We start from the raw sequence: 25,760 nt of genomic DNA on the forward strand, positions 1-25,760 counted from the left end.
GTTTCTGAGATGCACATGGGAGGACCCTAATTAGTGATTGTGCACTAAAAAAGTGTGCTTAGGGAAAAAGTTTTGTGTATCGATCAGTACTTCTCAGGCCATACTTTCTGAGGACCAGTTTTTAAAAAAGAAACTAACTCCATTCTATCAAGACATCATCAGAGAGCCTTTGGCTCTTTCTTCAACCCTAAATAAAGTAACATGAAAAATCCAGAGAGAACTGTATATCTTTTGTACATCTGAACTCTCTTTTCAATGGCTTTTAAAAATGAAGAACTATAAAGAGAATTGTCATGGCCCTATCTTGCCATTGTTATTTGAAAATTGTTTAATTGATGTATATGACTAAAACTCTCTAAATTACTTTTTCTCATTAAAATTTCCTGTAACAGGGAGAAGGACAAATGACTAATTATATTCTTCAGCCCTATTTTGGGTGTTTGGATTCTCTCTTGAAGCTGCTGGGGTTTTTTCCTCTTCGGTTGACTTTCTTCATAAATTTTAATTTGGGGGCAGTGGTTATGAGAATGAGAAACTTTTAAACTTTTGAAGAGCCATCCAGTGCCTGCGTATGTAAGAGGTTAGCTGAACTGATTAGATAATATTGTAGAATTAATAAAATCAAGATCACAGGATATATCATTAATCTTGGTTCAGATATCCCAAATGAATATAGTTGGTCACAAAGGGATCTAGTGCTTCTATTCTTACATGGTAGGAGTCTTAAAATCAAGGCTTTCAAAAGTAAAAACTATTAACAAATGTTGCTTTTAAAGGAATTTATTTTATTGGAACATTAACTTTTTCTACACATCCCTTCATGTAGATTATAAATTAGGAAAGTAACAAAATTTTAAGGGTTGGTTCATATTCTTATCAAAGCCAAGTCCAAAGCATTATATTATAGCTCCCTTTGAAAAGAGCATGTAATTTGATATCACACTGCCTATTTCTTAAATTCTGTTGACTAGAATTACCTACAACCCATGTCTTGGGAGATTTTTATATGCATTTGCCACTAGTGTGGTCCCCAGAACTGCTGAGTCTGAAACTCTGGGATGGAGCCCAGCAATCTGTATTTAACAAGCCCTCCAGACCCAACACATGGTTTCAGTAGCTTTAACCAGACCTCAGTATTGCAGTGTAGAGCTCTGTGATGTCAGCAATCAGAAAGAACATTGCACCTTCATTCATGTCACTGCTAACCCAGCCAAGCATGAATGCTCAAATAATTTCCAGTTTGTATCTGCTAAAGAATGTTCAGTGAAACCTAGTGGAGGCTAAAGATTGAAAATGGAAGCAGTATATAATGTTTGTTTGTCTGAATAACAGCTGACATATTAGGAAGGACTGAAGTGAGAAATTGAATATCAGGCAGGAATTTTATAACTAAATAGTAGTAAGCAATGATAGGAAGAGGAGAGGACTGCCTTAAAAGTCAGGTCAGGGCCCCATATAAATGAATTTGAGTAACAAAAGAACCTTGTTCTTCCTACTTCATAGAATATTTCAGTAATATTTGTTAAAGCTAAATTTCAAGAAAGCAGTTTTAGAAAGAAAAATGACTATGATACTCTCCACATTATTAACCTCTAAACCTTAAAAAAGTCCTGCTTTTTAAAAACAACTTTTTGCTGTTATCTGTATTACCAACTTAGTGGGAATTTTGGAATATCAAGTAGATCAACATAAGCTTTTTCTTTTGTCACACAATGGGCTTTTGTTACATTACTCTTATCTAAATGCATAAAGTGGGACTTCCTGGCAGTGCAGTGGTTAAGACATCGCCTTCCAGTGCGTGGGGTGCAGGTTCCATCCCTGGTCGGGGAGCTAACATCTCAGCCAAAACACCAAAACATTAAAAAAAAAAAAAAAAAAAGCAATATTGTAACAATTTCAATAAAGACTTTAAAAATGGTCTACATCAAAAAAAATCTTTAAAAGAATGCATAAAGTAATAGTATATATATGTTGCATGTACAATATGTTAGTAACCCTGTTACCATAAACTCAGATATTCTTTTCCTAAAACTTACTGTGGCTTAAAAACTACAAGGTACAAGACTTTAGAATTGCATATGAGTCCGTTGCAACGAAGAAGAAATATCCAGGACTCTTTGGAAATCTACTAGAATTTGCATGGAACTTTTTTTTAAATCTCTGGAACTGCTGGCTTAAGTAATTGGTTTAAGGACTATGAAAGGATCTGTGTGGGTAACATCTGCCTTTATTCTTTAGTGTTGATATGGATTATAATATTACATATACCTTTACTTCATTTCCTGTAGGGTTCTGAGTTCATTTTAATTACCTAGATATATTTGGCCAGTAATGTGTGTTTTTCTTCCTTAGTGTATTTGAGTTTAGAAATAAAGTTTATAGTAGTCAGTGATTACTCTAATTTGATGTTTTCTTATTTCAAACAGCTAGTTAAAGGCCTTCAGCAAGAGCTGAATCGATTATATTCCCTTTTCTGTTCTCGGAATCCAGACTTTGAAGAAAAAGGGGGTAAAGTCTCAATAGTGTCACATTCCTTGGGATGTGTAATCACTTATGACATAATGACTGGCTGGAATCCAGTTCGACTCTATGAACAGTTGTTGCAGAAGGAAGAAGAGTTGCCTGATGAACAATGGATGAGCTATGAAGAACGTCATCTTCTTGATGAGCTCTATATAACTAAACAACGGTAAAATATCCTAATCTCTTAAAAGAATTTAAAATGTCTTCATGGAAACACTGAACTTCTTAGGTGAAAAGATTTTCATAATGAAAAAAATATATTGTTTCAGGTACAAAGATTATTGAATAACATGCCTAATCAAGCTAGAGACTTAATTTTCATACTAATTAGGTGTTTTCCTATAGCATGGAATGAATTATTCTTCCATCTTCCTCTTTTTCCTTCTGTCTTTTCTTCACAGTTTATTAGGAGTGAAATCTAAAACTTATTCCAAGCTGAGTCACTTTGTAGAATCCTTACTGAAAATGTTTACTAGCTTGTAATCCTTCGTAGTTTTACTAATATTAGAGATGGACCTTTACCTTTCTTATTATTCTGAAAATAATTTTAAAGCCCTTTTTTTGTTGACAAATATATTTTTGACAGATTTTATAATTATCATTTGCAGCCTTCCTGATACTATCTTTTTTTTTTTTTAAAGAAGATGTTGGGGGTAGGAGTTTATTAATTAATTTATTTTTGCTGTGTTGGGTCTTCGTTTCTGTGCGAGGGCTTTCTCTAGTTGCGGCAAGGGGGGGCCACTCTTCATCGCGGTGCACGGGCCTCTCACTATTGCTGCCTCTCTTGTTGCGGAGCACATGCTCCAGACGTGCAGGGTCAGTAGCTGTGGCTCACGGGCCCAGTTGCTCTGTGGCATGTGGGATCCTCCCAGACCAGGGCTCGAACCCGTGTCCCCAGCGTTGGCAGGTGGATTCTCAACCACTGCACCACCAGGGAAGCCCCTGATACTATCTTTTAATTCTTTGCTACATTCCTATCTTCATCTCTAGTTACATGCTCTTTTGTTCTCTTAATGATCATCTGATTGATTCTAATAGAACAGTGAAAAGTCACTCATTTTGATAGTTAGCATTATATAAAAACAACCAATTTAGCTGACTTAAATTTTCACTCAGGAACAGTTGAATTTATTTTTGTCTTATAGAAGTTGTCTAAGGATTTCATTTAGAATTTTATTAAGTACCATAGGAAAAATACATAAATTTTTTAGTGTCAGAAATAATTGGTAGTTTTGAAAGAAAATGTCATGTTGGCAAGCCTCAGAGCCATATTTTAGACATAAAATCCAGTAAAACAAATTTAACAGACTTAGATACAGAACATTGTAGTAGGAAAAAGTTGATATAACCCAGATGTTCCTAGCAGAGGAAGGTTAAACTGTGGTTTATCTGTATGATGGACAATTACAGTTGTTGTAAAGACTGAAGTAGGTCAGCAGACAAGTGAAAGGATTGCTAAGATTCATTATTAACTGTAGAAGAAGGAAAGATATAGAATAGTGTATGTGGTATGAACACTTGCTTTGTTTTTTTTTTAAAGATGTATATATGCTTGTATGTGCCTCACATTTTTCTAAAGGTTTCCCCCAAAAAGCTATTAACAGCATGTATTGGAAGAATAGGGGTACTTTTACTAATTATTTCATAAACTTTTTGTTTTAGCCCCCTTTTTTTTTATTTTCTGGCCGCTCCACATGGCTTATGGGATTTTAATTTCCCAACCAGAGATCAAACCCGCGCCCCCTGCTTTGGAAGTGCAGAGTCTTAACCACTGGACTGCCAGGGAAGTCCTTTCATAAACTTTTAGACTTTCTGTACTACAGCAGGTACATTTATTAAATTCTGTCAATAAGGATTAATTTGAGGGATTGGATGATGGGTCATTATTTTCTTCTTTATGCTTAGTGAACTGGTAAACATCTAATACTTATGAAATTATAAATATGAATGTGTACATAATCTCATACTCCTTTCTAGGCTGAGAGACATAGAAGAACGGCTACACGGACTGAAGGCATCATCTATGACACAAACACCTGCCTTAAAATTTAAGGTAAGGAAAGACAGGTGATATTTTCATTGTTGATCTCAGGGTTTTTTTCAAACATCATTTGAAGCATGATGTTAGGGTTCAAATTAAATCCTAATTATTCTTTCAAATGAATTTTTTTTTTTTTTTTTTTGGTACGCGGGCCTCTCACTGTTGTGGCCTCTCCCATTGCAGAGCACAGGCTCCAGACACGCAGGCTCAGCGGCCATGGCTCACAGGCCCAGCTGCTCTGCGGCATGTGGGATCTTCCCAGACCGGGGCACGAACCCGTGTCCTCTGCATCGGTAGGCGGACTCTCAGCCACTGCGCCACCAGGGAAGCCCTGAATTTTTTTTTTTTAACAGTTACAGTGTGTTGGACACTGCTGGTTTCTGTGTTTCACTAAGAATGGACAAGATGGTTTTCTAGCCCTCAAAATATGTAACGCAGTGTTACTGGATCTATTAGCAGTATAAAGAATGATGTATGCATAAGAAGGAGGTTTAATTTTGCCTGTAAATGTTTACAAATGAATGACATTTTTACTTAATCTCAGTAAATTGGATATTGCCAAGTAGAGGAAAGGAGAAATGCTGCTCTGTTCTTGAAAGAAACAGCATAAACAAAGGCATGGAGGGATATACCTTCATAGTATGTCCAAGAAACACCAAATAATCTTAAATAGTGAGAAAAGAAAAACAGAGACAGATCTGGTAAATATCTAATATTTAGAATTTAACAAATCTCTGTGAGCAACTAGTGGTATGTAGTAAGAAAAATAACTGGAATTATATCAGTGATGATTCCAGGGATGGAAAGCTGACATTTTAATCAATAAGAAGTGTACGATAAAAGCACAAGATGAGGTGCACGCAGTTAGTTTGGAGCAAAGTGAGCAAACCAGTTTGGCCAGAATATACAGGATAAAGGGCATGGAGGCTGTAGGAAAGCAGGAAGAGCTAGAAAAAGAGACCTTATGTTTGATACGGACGGTGGAAAGCTTTTCAGGGTTTTTGAGCATTGGAATAGAGCTGTCGAAAGCAATGGTTTAGAAGAATAAAAAGTTGCAGAGAGACATTGACATTGACCTGACCATTGGAGAAGACACAGCCTATACCTGAATAACAATTTGTTTGCAGTGTTAAATGGAACATACGTAAGTTTCCTAATACTAATTTCCAGTTGAATATATGCCCATGTCTAGTGTACTATTGTTTCTTCTTGATATCTTTTATCATGGGCACTTAACATACAGGTTAAGTGATGGAATGATGCAAAAATTCTTATTGAATCTATCTGTATGACTTATAAAGGTTTTTGTTTTTTTTTTTTAACATACATTTAAAAGCCATATGGTAAAGTTATAAGATACATTTAAAAGCCATAAGGGTGGGAGGGAGACGCAAGAGGGAGGAGATATGCGGATATATGTATATGTATAGCTGATTCATTTTGTTATAAAGCAGAACCATTGTAAAGCAATTATACTCCAATAAAGATGTTAAAATATAATAATAAAAATAAAATAAAAGCCATAAGAGCATGGTCTTTGGAGTCACCCCCCCACCTGGAATTTGAGTTCCATCTCTACCACCATTATTATATATAATCAATGTTAAATATGTAGAATTGATCTGATAGTAAAAGTAAACTCTTCTATTTCATGTCCTGGGTTTTGTACTAGAGAGTTGAGTACAATCCACTAAGTATATTATTATCTCAAAATTCAGTTATCACATTACCAGAGTTGATACCCTATAATTGTGTATCCTTCTAATACATAGTCATGTAGTCTAATAATAGGAATTTTTAATTTAATTACTTATAGAGAAAAAATATAGAAATCTGAAATTTAAAAAGGAATATATGATGAATTAGCAAATTAATATTTAGTACTCCCGAGTTCTAAAAGAAACAGAGGTCTTTCTATGCCTGTTAACTGGCAGATGGATTTACTTTCATAAATAAAAGTGTTAGATTTGTCACACATTACCATTGAACTTTCAAAAGAGGAAAAAAATGTCAACAAACATTGGTCTAGAGAGTGGGAAGCTTTGGTTGTGCTCATGAGGCTTTGCCACTAACTAGTTGTGTAACATTAGCCAAATCAAAATCAGTTAACATCTCTGAATTCATCTGTTTATTCATCTCTAGATGAGGCGGTTAGACTAAATGTCTAAAGCTCTTCTTCACCTTTAAAATTATTTGATGAATATAGATAACACTAAAGCAATCGTTACTCTTATCTGAGAGAGAATAATTCCTTTGTGTGTTTGTCTACCAAACTGCAAACCAATCATAAACAAAGAAAGAAAAGTTGGCATATCCAATTCTTTATTTCTTGTCTTAAATTCTCAATTACCTGTTAGGTATGTTACAGATACCTCAAACTAATTATGAACAAAAACATGATTTACTTAGAGTATCTGTTACAATTAATGGATTAATTAATATCTTCCCAGTCAGCCAGACCCAAATCTTGTGAATTGCCTCTGACACCTTCCTTATCCCCATCTCCATTCATTCATGTTGATTCCATCCTAATCTCTCAAATTTCCATTTCTGAATGGAACAGCTTGTCCTCCTGGGTGCAGATTATCTTTTGCCTAAACTCTTTCAATAGTTTTCTAACTTGTCTCCAAGTCACTAACCTCTTAATTTTCCAGTTCACTCACAAGCTGCTACCAGATGTACTAACCTCCTAAAACATGGGTCAAATCCTGTTGTCTTTCACTACCTGTAAAATAAATTAAGCCCAACTCTTTTAGTCAGACAGTCAAGGTTCTGTACATTCTCTTTCCAAGTTACATTTTCCCCACACTCAATTTTCAACCATATCAGGTTATTTTTATTCTCTAAATTAAGCCAGTTTCTTTCCTCCCTCTGCTTTAGTTCATGTGGTTCTATTAGTATGGAATATCTTTCCAGCCCCCGTATATCCCAACCCCAACTTTGGAAATCCTTTTCATCTTTTATGGCCAGTGCAAATGCTTCCTCCTTTGTAAAGCCCTCAAAGTTGGGATTAATTATTCCTTTGTCTACTCTACTGTAGCACGCTTTCCCTCTATTATGCACTATTTTATTCTGCCTCTCCCGCAGGATTGTAAACTCTGAATACAGAAGCTCTGCCTTATTGGTCTTTATACGTTTTAGAATACCTAATATACTATTACTTTACACAAAATAGTAGCTTAATAAATCTTCCTTCTCCTTATTCTCATTCTTCATTTTCTATTAGATTTAAAGGTAAGGAAGTTGCTCCTGGATAGACTGTTTAGAATAATTAATGGTTGTTATATAGTTAATAAGTAATGCAGATACCATCTAGACAAAGCTCATTTAAAAATATATATATTTGGAGATAAATTTATTATTTGTATTTTACCATATATTATGTTGTACCTGAATTCTTTGAAAAACACTTCACTACTTTTAAAATTTAGGATGACTTTATCATTGTAGGTTGAAAATTTCTTCTGTATGGGATCCCCACTGGCAGTTTTTTTGGCATTGCGTGGCATCCGCCCAGGAAACACTGGAAGTCAAGACCATATTTTGCCCAGAGAGATTTGTAACCGATTACTAAACATTTTTCATCCAACAGATCCAGTGGTGAGTTGCAAATATGGACATTTATCTCTCAATATTAAATTTTTCCTAAGAGACTCTGTAAGAAATCTTTCAAGGTACTGCTGAATTTATGAGAAAGCGTTCATTTACAGACATCTCTCGTAGATACTGCATTTTTTTACAAACAAGGTTTGTGCCTACCCTGCATTGAGTAAGTCTATTGGTGCCATTTTTCCAACAGCATTAGTTTTTAATTAAGGTATGTATGTTGTTATTTTAGACATAATGCTGTGGCACATTTAACAGATATGGTGTAAACTTAACTTTCATATGCACTGGGAAACTAAAAAATTTGTGTGATTTACTTTATTGTAGTGATCTGGAACCAAACCTGCGGTATCTCCAAGATATGCCTTTATCTATTACATTTGCATGAGTTCATATTTTTTAAATGTTTGTTCTTTGATTAGTTTAGGGATCAGGAAATAAAATACCTTAAAGATGTTCTGTTTATGTTGTATATGTAGGATGAAAGCATAATGTAAAAATGTTATCTTTAGACAATTAATCCAAAAGACAGGAGTCATCTGGACTTTCAGACCTTAACCAGTTGTAATACCAATAATGTAGCAACCATAAATTTTTAAAATCTCACTTTAAATACTTTTTTCTCTAAAGTATGCTGCACATTGAAATGTGATTGGTAGATCCTCTTAGAAATGAAAATATTTAAATATTATGTATTAAACATAGAAAAGTGGAAGAATTTATTTTAGCTTGGTAGAATTATGACATTTTGGATTTTTACATTCTCTGTATGTTTGTACTGTAAATAAATTTTTTAATGTAAATACTCCTAGGATCTGTCTGCATCCAGGTAACCAGTTTAACGCCAAGTATGATTTTGGATGAGAAAAATTCTTCCTTAAATCCTCTTGGGGACAAGGCTAGATATAACTAGATTTAAGACAAACTATTTTAAATAGCATTTATTCTCTGAAAAATAGCTTTATATAATTCTATAAAGTCTTTTAAAAGATCTTTAGCTAGTACCAAATAAATATAACATTGACTAAACACCAGAATTTTAGAAAATTTCTCATATGTTAAAGAATCAAAACGGTTATATCTAAGAAATTTCACTGAAATGGAATCTAGTATTAGATTCAAATACTGACTGCACGATCTTGGCCAACTCACTTCTGAGACTGTTTCTTATCTATATGATGCAGATGATAATATTTTACCTCATAGGGTTATTAGGATTAAGTAAAACGTGTGCAAAACACCCAGTTAGACCTTGAGTATTTTGTTCATATGCATTCATTTAACTCACTCTTCTATAACTTGAAGGTGAACTTGAGATCATAGGTGAACTCTAAACTTTCAGTATATACCCTATACTTTGTACAGTCTTAAACTTTGTTATTCAGTTGGCCCTTGAACAACTCAGGGGTTGGGGTACACCCTGTGCTCAGTCGAGAATTGGGGTGTAATTTTACAGGAAGCCCTCTGTATCCACCGTTCCGCATCCACAGATTCAACCAACTGCAGATCACGTAGTGCTGTAACATGTAATTATGGGGGAAAAAATCCACGAATAAGTGGGCCCACGCAGTTCAAACCTGTGTTGTTCAAGGGTCAGCTGTATTATAAAGGAGGGTTCCAAACTTATTATTACAAATTATTTTTATTATTCATTTTATAGTTCTTCTGTGAAAATTTATTTTAAATAGCTTATGTCAGAATTGTGCTAGGCAGTTTTTCCAAAGTTATCTATCCTTCCCAACATCCTTGTGAGGTAGTAGGAAGTGTTATCTCCTTTCTATAGCTCAGGAAACTGAGGCTCTGAGACCTTGTGACTTGGTGAGTGTCATATAGTTAATAAGTGACAGAGGCCAGAATATGAACTAGGGGAGTTCTGATGCCAAGTCCATTGGCTTTTCTGCTGTATCATCCCTACTTCACATTAGACAAATGGTCTTATACCATCATCTCGTGTTTGTTACTATATGAATCTACTTGAAAGTAGGGCTTACTGGGAGCTTAGATATTAAACATTGACCTTATTTGCTCTGTTCCAGGTTACTGCTTACTGCTTCAGTTTTGTTTGTGAGACTAATATAAATCTAATTGCTAGATGATATCAGAACACAATAAAAATGAATATTTCTCTGAAAAACAAATGAGTGGGCACTATTAGCCTAGACTAATTGTTTTTTTATAATCTCATCAAGGATCTATAATTAGACAAACTACATATTATTAACAGTGAAGAAATAAGAACGCATGTTAAGAATATCAGGTTTTTAAACATTTGCTAAGGTCTACTGAGCATGCAATAAAATAAGAATGAACAGTTTACTAAAATCCAAGCATTGTACCTTAATGTTTTGTTTCTTTGAATTTTTTTTTTAAATCAAGGCTTATAGATTAGAACCGTTAATACTGAAACACTACAGCAACATTTCACCAGTCCAGATCCACTGGTATAATACTTCCAATCCTCTACCTTATGAATATATGAAGCCAAGCTTTCTTCACCCAGCAAAAGAACCTACCTCAATTTCAGACAGTGAAGGCATTTCAGCAATACCAAGCCCTGTGACTTCACCAGTCTTGTCCCGCCGACACTATGGGGAATCTATAACAAATATAGGCAAAGCAAGCATATTAGGTAATTTCTTTTCAGTATTCCTTATCAATGAATTTAAGCACTTTTATATAGACATTAAATTGTAAGTACTTGGAAATACCCTGTGTATTACAAAACATCCAACAGTTAATCCTTGTGGTTAGTGTTAACCACCTTATCACTGTTCATATTTGAGGGCAAAAGCCCTAGAGTTCTCTTAATTAGATCAGATCCTGTAGTTAAAGAATATGAGACAGCTGGATGCACAAAAGAAGATCGGGGAATCAAGTCCCTCATTTTTATCTTGGCCCCATCGCTTACTGTGAGATCTTGGGAAGTCACGTAGTTTTTAATGCTCTGCTTCCTCATCCATGAAATGAGGGAGTGCTTGAGTACTAAGGGTGCCCCTGCCGACCAGTTCTCTGATCCCTGTCCTAAAAGTCTCTCGAAATATGTGTCCTTCCTGAGGGCAACAAGGGTATTTAATTTCTCTTTGAATGATCTCCGGTACCAGCCACAATGGTGTAGCGCCAGAGTTCAATTCTGTGCCACTTTGGTTTGTCCATTGCTTTTGGTTACAAGTTGCCTTAGTATAAAATGCCACAAGATGGCACTGTAAAAAGGCTTTATCTGCTGCACTCATTGATATTTGACTTCGTCATAAAGATTGTTTATTCATAGCTTTTTATAACATATCCACTTAACCTCAGGAGTAAGCATATCAATAGTGAATATATGCCCATGTGAATGGCATGGTTCTTTTTATTATTAACATTTGTAATCTTACGAAATACTTTAAAAAACAATGATCACGAATAAAATAGAATCTTTACTCCTTTGTAAGCTATATTCCTGGAGTTTGTACAACTCTTATTCTATTCAACACCATTTTTATTTAGAAACCTACAATATAAATTGTAATTTTCTTATGTACCCACCCTGGAAAAACGTGACTAGGGCTTAGTCCCTCTGCCAACTGGCTGTAAATATGGGTGGTGCTCTTTAGCCTGGTGTGTGGTGTAATTCAGCAGAATGACTGCCCTGTTTTGTGAAATGTAGGGGCTGCGAGCATTGGAAAGGGACTTGGAGGAATGTTGTTCTCAAGGTTCGGACGTTCGTCTGCATCACAGCCATCTGAGGCATCAAGGGACTCTGTGGAAGACGAGAAGAAGCCGGTTGCCTCACCTCCCACGTCCACTGTGGCAACGCAGACCCTTGCACATAGCAGTTCTGGCTTTCTTGACTCTGCATGTTAGTTCATACTGTTCTTTACAGGTTTACACCGTTCCTTTTTAAAACGTGCGGAGCACAAAGGGTTAAGATATTAACACTAGCAGTCAACTCTTAATCTAATCTAACGCCTGCCTTAGCTTTTAAAGAAACAATGCTTTTTCTTCTACTTACATTTTTAGGAATAATCCCTAGGTAAATGCATTTTTACTCTCTGCGTTGGTGAATTAAGTAAAGAGCATTAATAATCAGGGCCTTGTGGCACAGAGGTGTTACACATCAAGCATAAAACAAATCTCTTTGTGGTAAGCACTCCCTGATTTTTCTGAAGTGGTTTTTTGTTTTTAATATGGTCTTCTCAGCCTTAAAAATTCATGTAATTCCTTCAAACCTATGCTGTATTTACTCTTGATACTTTTAAAAACTGCTATGCCAAAGCTGTCCTGGTGCTAATCCCTCAGTTCCCTTCATCCAACCGAATTATAAAACCTTCAGAGCTTTAATTGTATTGGAACCACTGTATCGCTTCCAATCCTGTCCCAGCTACCTTGTGTAAAATAGATACTCAAGAAGTGAGTGAATGAAAGGATAATTATACTGGACTTATATTAGAATGGAGCTTTATTTAATTTTTTCCAGTGGATTTATAAGGTCTAAACTCTTGAATAGTTGTGAAACACTAATACACTTAGTATATATTTACTTCCAGGGATGTAAACTTGAACCTTATTTTTAAATATCCAGTAAAATAAGACTAATAAGTCAAGTCCTAGTTTTCCATTGACTTACATAAGGAAATGTTGACTCTGAAATTAGCTACTTCCTTTCTGTAACTATAGCAAGAAAATTTTATTTTCTTCCTCTAAAAATCTTTAAGCATTTCATTTCAGATACTTAGAGCCTTGTTTTCCTACTGTGTCTGCTACTCTGAATTTTAAAACAACCAGCATTCATTGCTGTGCGACAGTCCTAGGGGCTGGATCTTTCTCCAGAGTCACCTCCACTCCATGATGAATTATCCTAGCCATTTCTGAGTTGGACATTCCTATTTGGGCCAATTCCATTTTTTTAACTTAATCCTATCTATGTCAGACTCTGAGTACTAAAAATTTTATAGTTGCAAGCCTTTTGAACACTGCCTAGAAAATTCATTTCAGATTTTGATATTTGTACAAAATTCATAGTTTTCTTATAAGAGTTCCTATACTATTGCTGACTTAAACTCTCACTTCTGCTTACTATCAGAAATGAGATTGTGAAAATACAAAATTCTGTTATAACATGCAGATGTCAAAAGAAAACTAAACTTCTGAGGAAAAATAACTTCAAAGAATTTTGTAAAATGGCAGGTAAAAAGTCACAATTCCTTGTAAAGTTAATGCACAGCAATGATGCTAGTAACCATTAGGGTGAACGAGGGAACAAGAAGAGCAGGGTATTTTGAGCCCAAGAGACGGGGTAATGAAGACATACAGAGAGAAGTCTATAGGGTCTGAGAGAAGAAACCTATCTTTTAGTTTTTCTACTACTTAACTTAGAAATTTCAAAGTGATAATAAAGAAGAAACCTATTTCTTCTTCCAGTACAAGTGAGTAGAGATGCTTAGATGTATTGCATTATTATATTTTAATATCTTAACAGAATATGTTTTCTGTCATTCTAGCATATAAATTCTTTGTTGGTCCTAATGGTAAATTACTTGCCAACTATAGACTCAACTAACTGTGAGCTAATCATGATTTCTTAGTTACATGTATTCATCTTTAGATACAGATTTAAAAAGCCCAACTTTTAAAATTGGACCACTACTACAGGAGAATTATGCCTTTTAAATCAAATCCTCAAGATTCACCTTACTAATTCTTGGACTTGCTTCAGTAATACACTCTTCTGTGTAATCCTGATTTAGACAAATTTCTTAAGTCATAATTGCTCTTTTGGCTATATGTTGCAAATCATAAAACCTTTCTTCCTTAACTCTTCTTTCTGGAATTTGGTCACTGTGATTAGGTGATTCTGGCTTCCTTTCTTCCTTCCTTCCTTCCTTTCTGCTCACATTTGATTGACTCAGTTCTTCTCGATAACCTTCATTCTGAAGCTACCGGCTTTGATTCTCTTGCTTTTTGAGGGTAAGATGGACACAGACTGTGAATTCATGATCAATCAGGTTTCTCTCTTTGAAGATTTAGTGTTGTCAGTTGAAACCATCTTATTGACATCAATTTGAAGCATCTTATATAGCTACTCTTCATTTCTTTTGAAAAGTATAGGCTTATTTCCAGTGGTTTTACTGTTTCATTTCTTGTACTCCCCTGTGTTTGTAACATATTATGAAAAGAATCTGTTTCTTTTAGCATTGTTTTGCCTCTAGGTTAGAACTTAAATGAACTATACATTTGGGAGATATTTGGGTGTTAACAGATTATGACATTATATTTCAGAGTTAATTATGCTTACATTTTCCATGAAAGAGCTCTTCACAAAAACCAACGTGTGTACTTCTTTATGTATGCTAGGTTTAATCAGCTTATTTGGGAGTATTGTTCTAACTTTTGGCCACTGCATCACTGAAGGCCATTTGTAACCATCAGCCAACACTTTACAGCATCTTGTGTTTTTTTTTCACAGATTTCAGACTTCAAGAATCGTTCTTTAATCTCCCACAACTTCTTTTTCCGGAAAATGTAATGCAGAATAAAGATAATACCCTCGGTATGGTATATGTCAGGAATAGCATTCAGAGCACTATGAAAATGATCTACTTAGATTTCTCCTGCTCATTGAAAAATTGGATCAGTTCTATGAGATCAGCTTGGATGTTACCATTAATAGACTATTTTATATGTATTCTCTTCCTGTATTTTCTAATCTTAAATATAGTGGTCCAGAAACCCCCGAGTATTGATTAGACCCTTAATGTGCTAAAATATATGATACTCCTATATGCTTCTACAAAGAAGGAACCTTTTAGAGAGGGGAGAAAAGCATGAGGCCATTCTCTTTCTCCTCTATTGCCCTACAGCCTTCAAAGAGATTCAGTATTCTTTTCATGTAATATACTTAAAAGGATTTCATAGTATAAAGGATTTTATCATTTCTAATTATTTCAGATATTAATAACACTTCCCCTAGGGCTGTTGGTATGCCATAACTGATACTGATTTCAACACAAATATTTAATGTTCTTTAGAGGTGTAGGTTCGCTTTGAAAAAATTATTATTGGATGTAAGAGATATTTTTAGTCTCTTAATTTTCAGCAGATTCAAAATGTATCAGTAAAGATTAATCTCAGCAGTTTAAAATTATTTTCATCATTAACTTCTCATTCCTTTTTTTATAGCTTCTTTCTCTTTCCTTTTTTTTAAATATCGAATTTTACCTTTAACAAAAAAATAAGTTACAGGTGTTTCCTTGGATTTTTTAACCATATCTAATTTTATAATTTCTGTATTTATAGTTGCTAATTTTCATGCACTTTTTCTATTTAAAAAAAAAAAATCTTACTTGATATAGATTCCAAAACAGTGTTTCAGCATAACAAGCTGATTTGGGTTTGGGGCTGTATAACAGCAGTTTGTGTTGATCTAACTCAGTGAAATCCCTTCAAGAAATGATCTTATATAAGTGCTCTCTCTGGTCCCTGTTCATGTAATGGTCACTTCCATAGAGAAATAATTGATGTGTGCTTTTTGCATATTTAGTTGGAGAAAGGAAAATTAATCCACTTATACATTTGTCCTACATTCAAGTAGTCCTTTTTATTCACTACCTTAAAACCATCCCAGCTACCCAAGCAATTAGACCACTAATCATAATTGCACCACCCTGATCTGATTCAGATGGTATTATGTATATGGCTTCTATTTTCTCTTTTCCTGTTTTTATTCATTCAACAATTTTACCATGAGCCAAGTAGGTAGTCACTAGAAAAGATACCAAGATGAAACGGATTTCAGTGCTGCCCATAAAGATTTTAAATGCTGGTGGGGAAGTTAAGTATTTTTTAGAGGGCATATATTCTAGTAGGGAAGGTAGATAACTACAGGAATAATTATAATATATGATAGAATGTGATGAGCCACATAACAGAGAAACAGGTAGAGGCCTCTGACAGTTCTAAGGAATGAGAAAATGATTTAACCTGGAGAAATCAAAAAAAGCTTCGTGGAAGTAGGATTTGGACAAGCAGAGATGAAGAGACAGTGCAGAGAGAATAAACAGCATAAGCAGAAACACAGAGGTGGGAAGCACAGAGTATGTAGAGAACCAGAAGTTAGTTTTGAGGAGAACTAAGGATGAGTGGAAGGGAGTAGTTCTGAATAATATGATCAGGAACATTTCTCCAACCAGATGGTAGAGGATCCAATAAATCTGGGCATCTCCAGGAGTTTCTTTATATTCAACCCATGAGCCTGTATTTACCCAAATAGCCCATCTGTTGTCAAATGTTAGGTATATGAATGTCTTTCAGGGTATATTAGTGTCGGGAAATTTGGGGGTTAGAAATGACAACTGATTATAAAACTCATTATGGAGTTTTTGTTATTTTTTTCAAATAAAGGATGGTTAGAGAATATTCCTAAATATATTTGAAGCTATGATAAGTCACAAAATTTAAATATTCCTTGGATGTCAAACATCTAACCACATGAAATATATAGTCGCTCTGAGGCAGCACAAAAATAAGAAGACATAATTTATCAAGAACTCTGAGCACAGTCTTTCTTATTGCCAATGAATCTTTCACCAGTCATTTGGAAACCCAGTTTCCTTTACCTAGTACTTTAAGTGGTTTTCTTGGTATCTACCTGAAGCAAAAAATCATGCAGTTATGACCATAATTGTTATTTACAAATAAGATAACTTTTAAGATTCATTACGTTTTTGAAAATTTCTCTCCAGGGAAGTTAAGACACTCCCATTAAACAGAAGAAGCCTGTCTAGTTAGTACACATTATAATACTAAGATGGTGACTTTCTATTCATATATTTTACTTTTCAACACCATATCCATGTTGACAGGCCCTGTGCACAAAAGAATTCTCTGCTGAAAGCACAGTGCTAATTGTTGATGATTGTTAAAAGCCAACAACCTTTTTTTCATTTTTAACTCTCTTCAATTGTTCAGGAATCTCATTCTTTTTTCTTTTTGTAGATAGAGGAATTTTAGCACTTAGGCACTCAAGAGAGAGAAAGAAGGACGAAGTGATGATTTTATGTTCTCCTTTCTTTTTGACCTAACTCAGTGAGAGAAACTCGGAAAAAACTACTAACCTGTATGGTGCCACCCCTTCTTGATATGGTAACAATGAGAAAGTGGGTCCAAGGCAACTCCATGTAGATTTGGGCCAACTTTGGCCAAGAGCACATCTCATAGTACATATATTGATGGAATAGTGCTGCCATGTAGTAACCCCACTCCCTTGGGAATACTGTGATCTACAGAAAGGGGGAAGATGAGACATAGGCCCTCTTACATCCATCCATCCACCTGTAAAACCAACACAAACGTGAGGTCAGCTGCAATGGCAGCCAGACTGCCGGGGGTAAACCTTTTAAGGAAGATGAGAGACTAAAATAGGTTCATCAGGTACAAGCTGGCTACCTAATTCCCATTTTGATGGGGACAACCTACAGATAAATAGAAAGGGATAGGGAGGGGCAATCTAGTTAGTGACACTTATTGAAGATCCTCTGGGTGATGAGAAGTACAAGGGCGTATAATATAATGGAACAATAAATTTTTCATTTGAGTTTATAGTATATGAAAGGCAGTGTTGCACAGTAATAGCATATTAAGAATAAATTTCAGGGACATAAAATCAAAGTGGAGCCAAATAACACTAGTTGAAAATCTCCCTTTCTTTGACTTTAAAACAACAGTTCAACCTAAGACTTGGACTAGGAAGACATTCTACAGTGGCATTTAAAAGTGAATTCTTAGAAATAACTTGCTGTGGGCTTCACCAGTTTTACTGTGTATGTTTCCCATCTCTTCTGTTTTTCCTCTTATTTCTCCTTTTTTTTCTTTATAACTAACTTCACCTTGACTCCTCTTCATGGTGCTCGAGAATTCATTTCCTCTTTTCATCTTCCTGTCTGTTGTGCCAGAATGTACCTACCAATTTAACACAAATGTCCCATGGAATACAAAAGGTAAAAAATTAAGACATTACTATCCCACAGTTCCACATGTGGATTTCAACTATTTATTATGGATTAGCTTATCATAATTTAAATGAAAAAAATACTTTGTATTTTGTTTTTTAAAAAACTTTGTAAAAAGCCTATGTTGATATATTTCATGGGGTTTTATAACCTAACTGGGTAGATATTTTCTGACATTCTTTGTCAGAAAAGCACAATTGAATAGAAAATAACAACTGTAAATGCATTTTAAAATCACCAAATGGTATTGTCACAAAATACCTGTTTAAAATAAGCATTAGCTAAACATTTATGTGAAATCATTCTCTAAAATGATGTGATTTCCTATATGCAATTACCAAATTTCCAGGGTAAAGCAAAACCCAACTTTTTCTCCCACCCCCTTAGTTTTTGCCAGTTTTTACTTTTCACATCTGCTGGTACTCTGAACAAAGAGCAGACTTTGACTGTCTGAATAGTAGTGATTTCGGTGCTTTTTATTTTTAAGACCCTTCAAAATATTGTATGTCTCATTGACAGTTTTAAAGGAGTTTCTGAAGATCAAATTATCGTTTTCTAAGTGTTTTCTCTCTAAGGATTTGTTAGATGAACCGATCACAATCTTAGCGCCTTGATTTGGTAAGGTGGTTTTTCTCTAACACGTATTGCAGGGACTTTCTGTGTGTTTAGAAAAGACTTGAGTGAATTCACTGAATTGTTTGAAGACAACACTGTTATAAAATGAAATCCTGCCTCTTAAGAATTACCATTGTTCCTCCCAGTTTAACTTTCCTGGCCACCTAGTGGATTCTTTTATTGAACAAACATTTAATGAGAGTGTATGTTCCAGGTGCATGTTAGGCCCTGCTGACAGGATAGAGACTAGGGTGTGTCGTGGCTGCCTTTGGGGAATTCAGCCAAGTGGAGAGGAAAACGTGGTAGGACTGTAATAGATGTTATCTTCCAGCACGTCTCCCTGAGCCAGTTGATGTAGAGGGCCTCCCCAATGAAGGACCCTTTGAGTGCCCTGTTGCACTTCTGTAGGCATTGTTATGTGTAAGCCTGGCCCATCATTCTGCAAGAAGGCTGTTTGCCTTATTTTACAGATTAGGCACAAAGATTAAATGGGAAAGCCAGCATTTGAGCCCAGTTTCTTTATTCCAAATATACTATGTGATACCAAGCGAGATTTTCGTTTTCTTGCTTTATTATTCCATATTGACCTGAGCACACAAAGGAGAGGGTTCACCAAATAGAATCCTGAGCTGCTGAGGCTCTTGAGTATTTTTTCCTGTAAGGTTAGAGTGGAAAGTCACTTTTTAAAAAATAGTAATAATAATTAGGAGAGTCACTTCTATTTGGTAAATTTTTATTCTCAACTCTAGTAAGTCTGTATAGAACCAATCTTGTAATACTTATTCATTTGTTTGACTTCTTTTCTTTTTAGTGGAATTGGATCACAGAATTGATTTTGAACTCAGAGAAGGCCTTGTGGAGAGCCGCTATTGGTCAGCTGTCACATCGCACACTGCCTATTGGTCGTCCTTGGATGTCGCCCTCTTTCTTTTAACCTTCATGTACAAACATGAGCACGATAATAGTGCAAAACCCGACTTTGATCCAGTCTGACCTATTGAAGGACATTAATGGCCCCAAACTGATTTTTTTCTGTTAAAATATATGTGTCAACATACGGAAGTTTCAGGTTTAAGTATGTTTCACTTTTGTTTAGGGTAAGAAATATTTGAATTTAGAAGCACTTTATTTTACTTTAACAAACAAAGCAAATGTTCCGTCTGAAAGAAGTTATTTATAGTTTTCATCATTTTAAGTATGAGTCTGACAGAACCCCCTGCAGAGAATCAAGCAAGACCTGGAAGTAAGGAGGACTTGGGTGGACTGCAAGGTTATAGATCACAATCTAGTTTCTCCCAGATATAAAGGCATATTAATGGGTTGAATCTAATGTATTAATCAAAATATGTTATAAATCTAAAATGATCAAGGTCCAGGGTATTCTACGTAAAGATCACAAGGTGGTATCATTGTTTTCGATTTCCATGAAAGCTTCCATTTCCACAATTTCTTTGAAACATGAGTGTAACAGATTTTAAATGTTTTGAATTTAACTTGTTTAGAAAAACTAATGCTAAAATAGAAACAACATTTTAACTATTTATAGTTTATTACCTCTGACTAATTGTTTTATGTCAATGTATGAAACATTACATTTTTTTAAATGTTTCCTTTGAACAATTTAAGAACCACATTTATTTTCTATAGTGTTAAGACCCTTTTTTCTCAGAACTCCATCTTTTTACTCTTCAGATGAATATATAGACACTGTGGCATACTTTCAGCACTTTTTTCATTAAAAAGTTGTAGTTTTACACAAATAACACTAGTTCAATTATTTTGAAAAAAATGAACTTTTTATTATGTCCCGTGTACCTCAGAGAAAGCTAAAGTTTTCTAAACTTGACATGGAATACTCCATAATGGGTACATTTAATAAACTTAACTGGAAAATTAGTAAACTTCTTTGGAGTAGGGAGTATGACAACTAAATTTTAAGTACATAAACGTCTGTGTGCCAAACAATTAACATATAAAAAGGGGATGGAGTGCCACTAACAAATTTTATTTTTAAAGTGTTTAAGGAATCGTAATTGAGACATAGACACAATAGTTCAGGATTCTGAGGCATTGAAAGAGTTTCCTCAGCTGTAATTTTTTCCACAGTGTTTTTCATCTGAGGAGCTCAAAGTGCTTTGCGATTTAATAACCTATGTAGTAGCTTCTTGAGGTAAGTAAATGAGTGTTATTCTCATGTTACATGTTAGTACACTGAGGCACCAAAACATTTAAAGTGCCTTGATTACAGAGCAAATCAGAGCTCAGACTGAAGACAGACCATATTCTTTTATGTGCTGTTCATTGATAATTCACATGTGACCTCTTGTTTTGCAAACAGTAATAATAACAGAAGTTGCAATTCATAATTTGGAGAAATGACTGTGAAGCCAGTACTTTACCCTACTTGTCATATACATTCTTGGGTTCTCACACTCAAAGGAGGAGTTACTTAGAGGGGATCAGTAGCCATCTCTGCAACAACCAACCCATACTTCTGAGAGGCTTCCACTGGGTTCCACTTAAGGTGCTGTCTTTGCTTATCTTAAGCTCCCCAGGAATCATCAAACTGGGAGCAAAGTTGGTCGGTCGTACATCTCACCTTCTCCTTTCTTTTTAAGATGATAGAATCTTTGGATTACTTGAAGGTTTTACTCAGCACTGTCAGTCCTCTATCTGTTTTGGCCTTTCATTGAATTTGCACAACATAAAGCACTTCTTTTTAGTGCTTAAAAAGATCCCAAGGCTCCATGCCCAGATACGTGACTCACTAAGAAACTCTTGCTATAAAAGGCTTTTGATGCAATCTTAGCAAAGCTGAAGCAATGTCTTTCGAATTTAGAGATTCCTGTGAACTCAGGTCATTCTCATACCCTGTTTATTTCGTAGGTCTGTTTAGTTCTCAGGAGAATTAAACTCGTATCCCATATGACTCTATCATTAAAGGTATGTGAGCATTTGGGTGGTATGACACTCAAATGCCTAAGAGCTTTAAGGGATTCATTCTCTTTTTTTTTTTTTTGGCTGCTCTGGGTCTTCGTGCGGCTTGCAGCTTCTCTAGTTGCAGGCTTAGTTGAGGTATGTGGGATTTTAGTTCCCCAACCATGGATTAGACCTGGACACCCTGCATTGGAAGCATGGAGTCTCAACCACTGGACCACTAGGGAAGTCCCAAGGGATTCATTCTTAACCATTAGAATGTGAAGAGCCCCTTTTACCTGAGAGGAGTGAAAACCTAGCAAACCTTTTCATTTGATATAGAGTAAAAAGAAAAGTATATTCCCATAGCTATAGGAATATATCTGCTTCCCTTTATTCATATTGAGGAAAAAAAATCCAATTTAACCACATGGAAGTTATTTGAGTTCTTGAAAACAACATTCAAAACCTCCTTTTCAAAATGAGGTATTCTGGATTATTGGATAGGGGTTTTGTTTTCAATTCATTATTTCATCAATAGAGATGGTGATTTTGATTTCACAGTACTCTTGTTTCCATGTCTCTGCATGTTATCATGGAATGTACTTGTATGTACTCAAGTAATATACAGAGTATGTGTAATTCTAGCTTGACTTAGAAACTGAGTCAGTTACTGAGTAATATTTTGCAACTTGATTCCAACAAGTACTAAATTTTTGATACCATTAAAATTTTATTCTCTATTTTGTGTACCTGCTATGATGATTCTTCTGAGTACTGGTCAGATTGTTCAAACAATTTTAATCCAGTTAGGTCCCCAAGAATTATTTAAACTTAGAATAAGGAGAATGTTTTGTTAGTTCATAACTTTATTTTCAACAGTAATTATGCTTGTGTTATAATCCAGTGTTACAGTATATTAGAACATATTATAAAATGTACTCAGTTTCTCATAGCAAGCCTTAGGAATCTTATGTTTGACTTCTATTAAATAGCATCTGTCAGCCTTTGGAAATTCTCACATTGAACGTTCTGTAGAAGCCCTCAGACAGTGACATGTAAACATTCATCTCATTCTCATTTTCTCTCTGTTGTTTCCTCGTTGGGGGCTGAAGCATTCGGGTCATATCCTTCCCCCAAAGAGTAAACAGAGGAAAGGAAACCATCAGTGGAGTGTCACGGCCAACTCCACAACTCCTTCCAGTGATGACACTTGAGCCCTTTAAGGTGGAATCGGACCAAACCTAGAAAGTTCACTGTAAGGCCGACAGTAGAGGGAAAAAAGCTGAATTGCTTTCTGATTAGGTTAGTTAATATTTCTGTCTTTCAGCTGTAGTGAGTAAGGCATTTGGACAATTGAGAAAACTAATTTGAGTGTTATGTCTTAACAATTGTTTCAATAATCTTTTGTTAGCATGGAAATGGGGCTAAAAAAGATACGCGATATTAAAGAAGAGTCAAGGCAGAGCTAAAAAGAGGATGTAGCAGTCATTGACTGGAGAAAGAACTAGAACTTGACCAGACAGTCTTGAGTGTTCGGTAGGTAACTTCTGTGGTTATTCTCAAGTGTCTTTTACCCAGATTCTGCTGTCATCCCTGCACCTCAGGCCTCTGCCAGGAGTCAGATGGTCCTCTGGCTGAATTTGAAACACACACATTAAATCCTTTTATGGTTAGGTATGGGCAATGCATATAGTTTCCTGACATTTTATAATAACTTACCTACATAGAAAAACTTTTGCTGTATCTACAGCAGATTTGGCAGGAAGTGCCTCGACTGAACTCTGAACTCTGTTACTTCTAGGATGGTCTAGGAAGCCTGCAGACCACACTGTCTCCTTTCGCAGTAGTCAGAGGGAAAGGAAGTTGCCAAGGAAATATGTGTAGTATTGAGCTTGGAGCAGTGTACAGAATGGCAGGATATAAAATTTCATCTCAAAGGTCTCATTTAGTAAATGTTACTGCTGGCATGATAACAGCCTGGGTCGTATGCGTCCTATTTTAGTCTTCATTGGATGTTTGCAATGATTCAAAGGATCCTAAAATTTCAGGGTTTGTTCAGATTTTAGAGGTCATCTAGTCCAACCCTGTTTTAGTTTCATGTAAGCACTTAAATAGCATAAAGGTCATGAAAAGTGAAGTGAGGGGTGGCATGTTAGGTTCAGCCCAAAGACATTGAGAGACTAAATACTCAGCAGTAGAGGAGGCAATTTGATGGTGTCTCTAAGGGAAAATGTCGCTGACCACAGTAGAATTCTAAAGCTGGAAGGGCTGTAGAAATCCTCGTTTTCCAAAGCATGTTCTGGGAACTTCAATAGATGTTGGTTCAGAAAATAAGTATGAGAAATACCAAATTTAGAAGATTCCTTTACAGCAGGACTTTCAGGAGCCTCTGATGCATTAAATGCAGTATGAATCTACCTGGTGCTGTGGGGTGCAGGAGGGGGAGTTTTTCCAAACGTATTTAACCATAACTTTATATGAATATACTTAGAGAAATGCCATCACATTTAATTCCTGTATTTTACAGAGATGTATCGTTTTGTTTGACAAGTGACCACTCCCACCCCATAAGGTCACATGGCCAGCCAATGACAGAGTCAGAATTAGAACCTAGTCCCCTGATTCCCAGCTTTGTCTTACACCACAGTGCCTTTTTCCTTCCCGTAATACATATCAAGCTCCTAAATGGCAGAAACTACCTCGGGGCAGGGGGTGGGGTGGGGGAGGGGTGTGTGTGTGTGTGTGTGTGTGTGTCTCTTCCCCATCCCCTCCCCCAGCCCTCTAGCTGTAACCTGATGCTTTAGGAGCTGTGAGCTCTCAAAGAATGGCTCTAGGCTTGAGTTCCCCAGTTGGTCTCCTTTGTTCCCAGGCTCTCCTGAAAGAGTGCCCTACCGGGTCTGGATAGACTTCCTTTCGTGTCTTAGATTCAAAATACCCAAAAAAAAAGAAAAGCAAAAGAGGAAATTTCCTGGCAGTCCAGTGGTTAGGACTCTGTGCTTTCACTGCCGAGGGCTGGGTGGCACAATCAAAGAAAATAATAATAAGCAAAAGAATGAAAAAAATAAGAGCCAAAATGCCCAGGATACATTGTATTAGTTTTCCATTCTAGTGACAATACAAACTTGGTAGGGAAACAAGTTGCACAGTGTTAAATAATGTTTAATATTCCTTTTGTTTCCTTTCTATACTGTTTATATGTTGACCTTTTATCAATTCATGACAAGTAGAGCCCTTCTAAAACTGTTCCAACATAGGTTAACTAATAGAAATTTTAAAATTCAAGTACTATGTGGAGAATATGAGACGAGTTTCTGGTGTGTGTGCGTGTTTTCCCCAAAAACAGTCTCTTGGCAGGTAGTTAGCATGAACTTTTCCTCGGCCTTTGTGTTTGAATAGGGGTGGGAGTGCACTTAGTATTGTCTGTTACCTTCTGGCTTTTCATTTATGTGTCACAGAGTGCATCTCGCTTCCTTCCCACTGTACAGTTGCCAGGCTGTGTTGGGAAGCTGTTCTTTAGGGAGGTTACATCTGGTCTTCTGTTGGAGAGTAAGATGAAAAACAAGTATGTTAATACTTGACCTTTAGTACTTTCTCCTGGAAGACATCGAATGTCTATGAGCTCCTTCATACCTTCCCTTGACGACACCCACACTCACTACCATCTCTGCTTGATCTCTGAAAATATTTGATTCCCCATGAGCTTTGTGATGGAAAATACAACCATTTTGTGGGTCTAAGGCTGTCATAATAAATCCAAACTCCGCCAGTAAGAGTCTGGGAAGTTTTTTGTTTTTTGCTCTTAGGTGCAATTCTCAGAGGCAGCTAACACTATGACTCTCTTGCGACCCTTATGTTGTTGCCTTTCTTTCAGCTTCTGTGACCTCTTCTTGCGTTTACCCTCCCTAAGTGCTGTCAGTGACTGCAGTAACAATTCACATAAGGTGGCCTTTTTCCTTCCCTTTCCTTTGCTGCCTTTCATTTCCAGTTAGCAAAGCAGGTTAGCTTTCTCAGAATGTTCAGTTTTACTGAAGCATTATTCCCGTTGGATCTGTGTAGTGATCAGTTCAGAG

The 25,760-nt window shown here is 35.9% G+C and overlaps 1 protein-coding gene across 3 annotated transcripts in view; it reads left to right on the forward strand.

Moving 5' to 3' along the window:
* DDHD1 (DDHD domain containing 1) overlaps positions 1-19,764 on the forward strand; it is an 87,492-nt gene extending 67,728 nt beyond the window's left edge. For 2 of the 3 annotated variants that reach the window (XM_065871879.1, XM_065871880.1), the window contains 6 exons: positions 2,427-2,689; positions 4,501-4,576; positions 8,015-8,164; positions 10,547-10,799; positions 11,817-12,008; positions 19,583-19,764. In XM_065871879.1, the coding sequence (XP_065727951.1) occupies positions 2,427-2,689; positions 4,501-4,576; positions 8,015-8,164; positions 10,547-10,799; positions 11,817-12,008; positions 19,583-19,764 (1,116 nt within the window). Of the gene's footprint in view, positions 1-2,426; positions 2,690-4,500; positions 4,577-8,014; positions 8,165-10,546; positions 10,800-11,816; positions 12,009-14,615; positions 14,700-19,582 lie in introns of all 3 variants that reach the window. The other variant, XM_065871878.1, reaches the window with a different exon arrangement.
* The last annotated feature ends 5,996 nt before the right edge of the window (positions 19,765-25,760 follow it).

Source organism: Phocoena phocoena, chromosome 2 (assembly GCF_963924675.1).
Source record: "Phocoena phocoena chromosome 2, mPhoPho1.1, whole genome shotgun sequence".
NCBI classification, from domain to species: domain Eukaryota; kingdom Metazoa; phylum Chordata; class Mammalia; order Artiodactyla; family Phocoenidae; genus Phocoena; species Phocoena phocoena.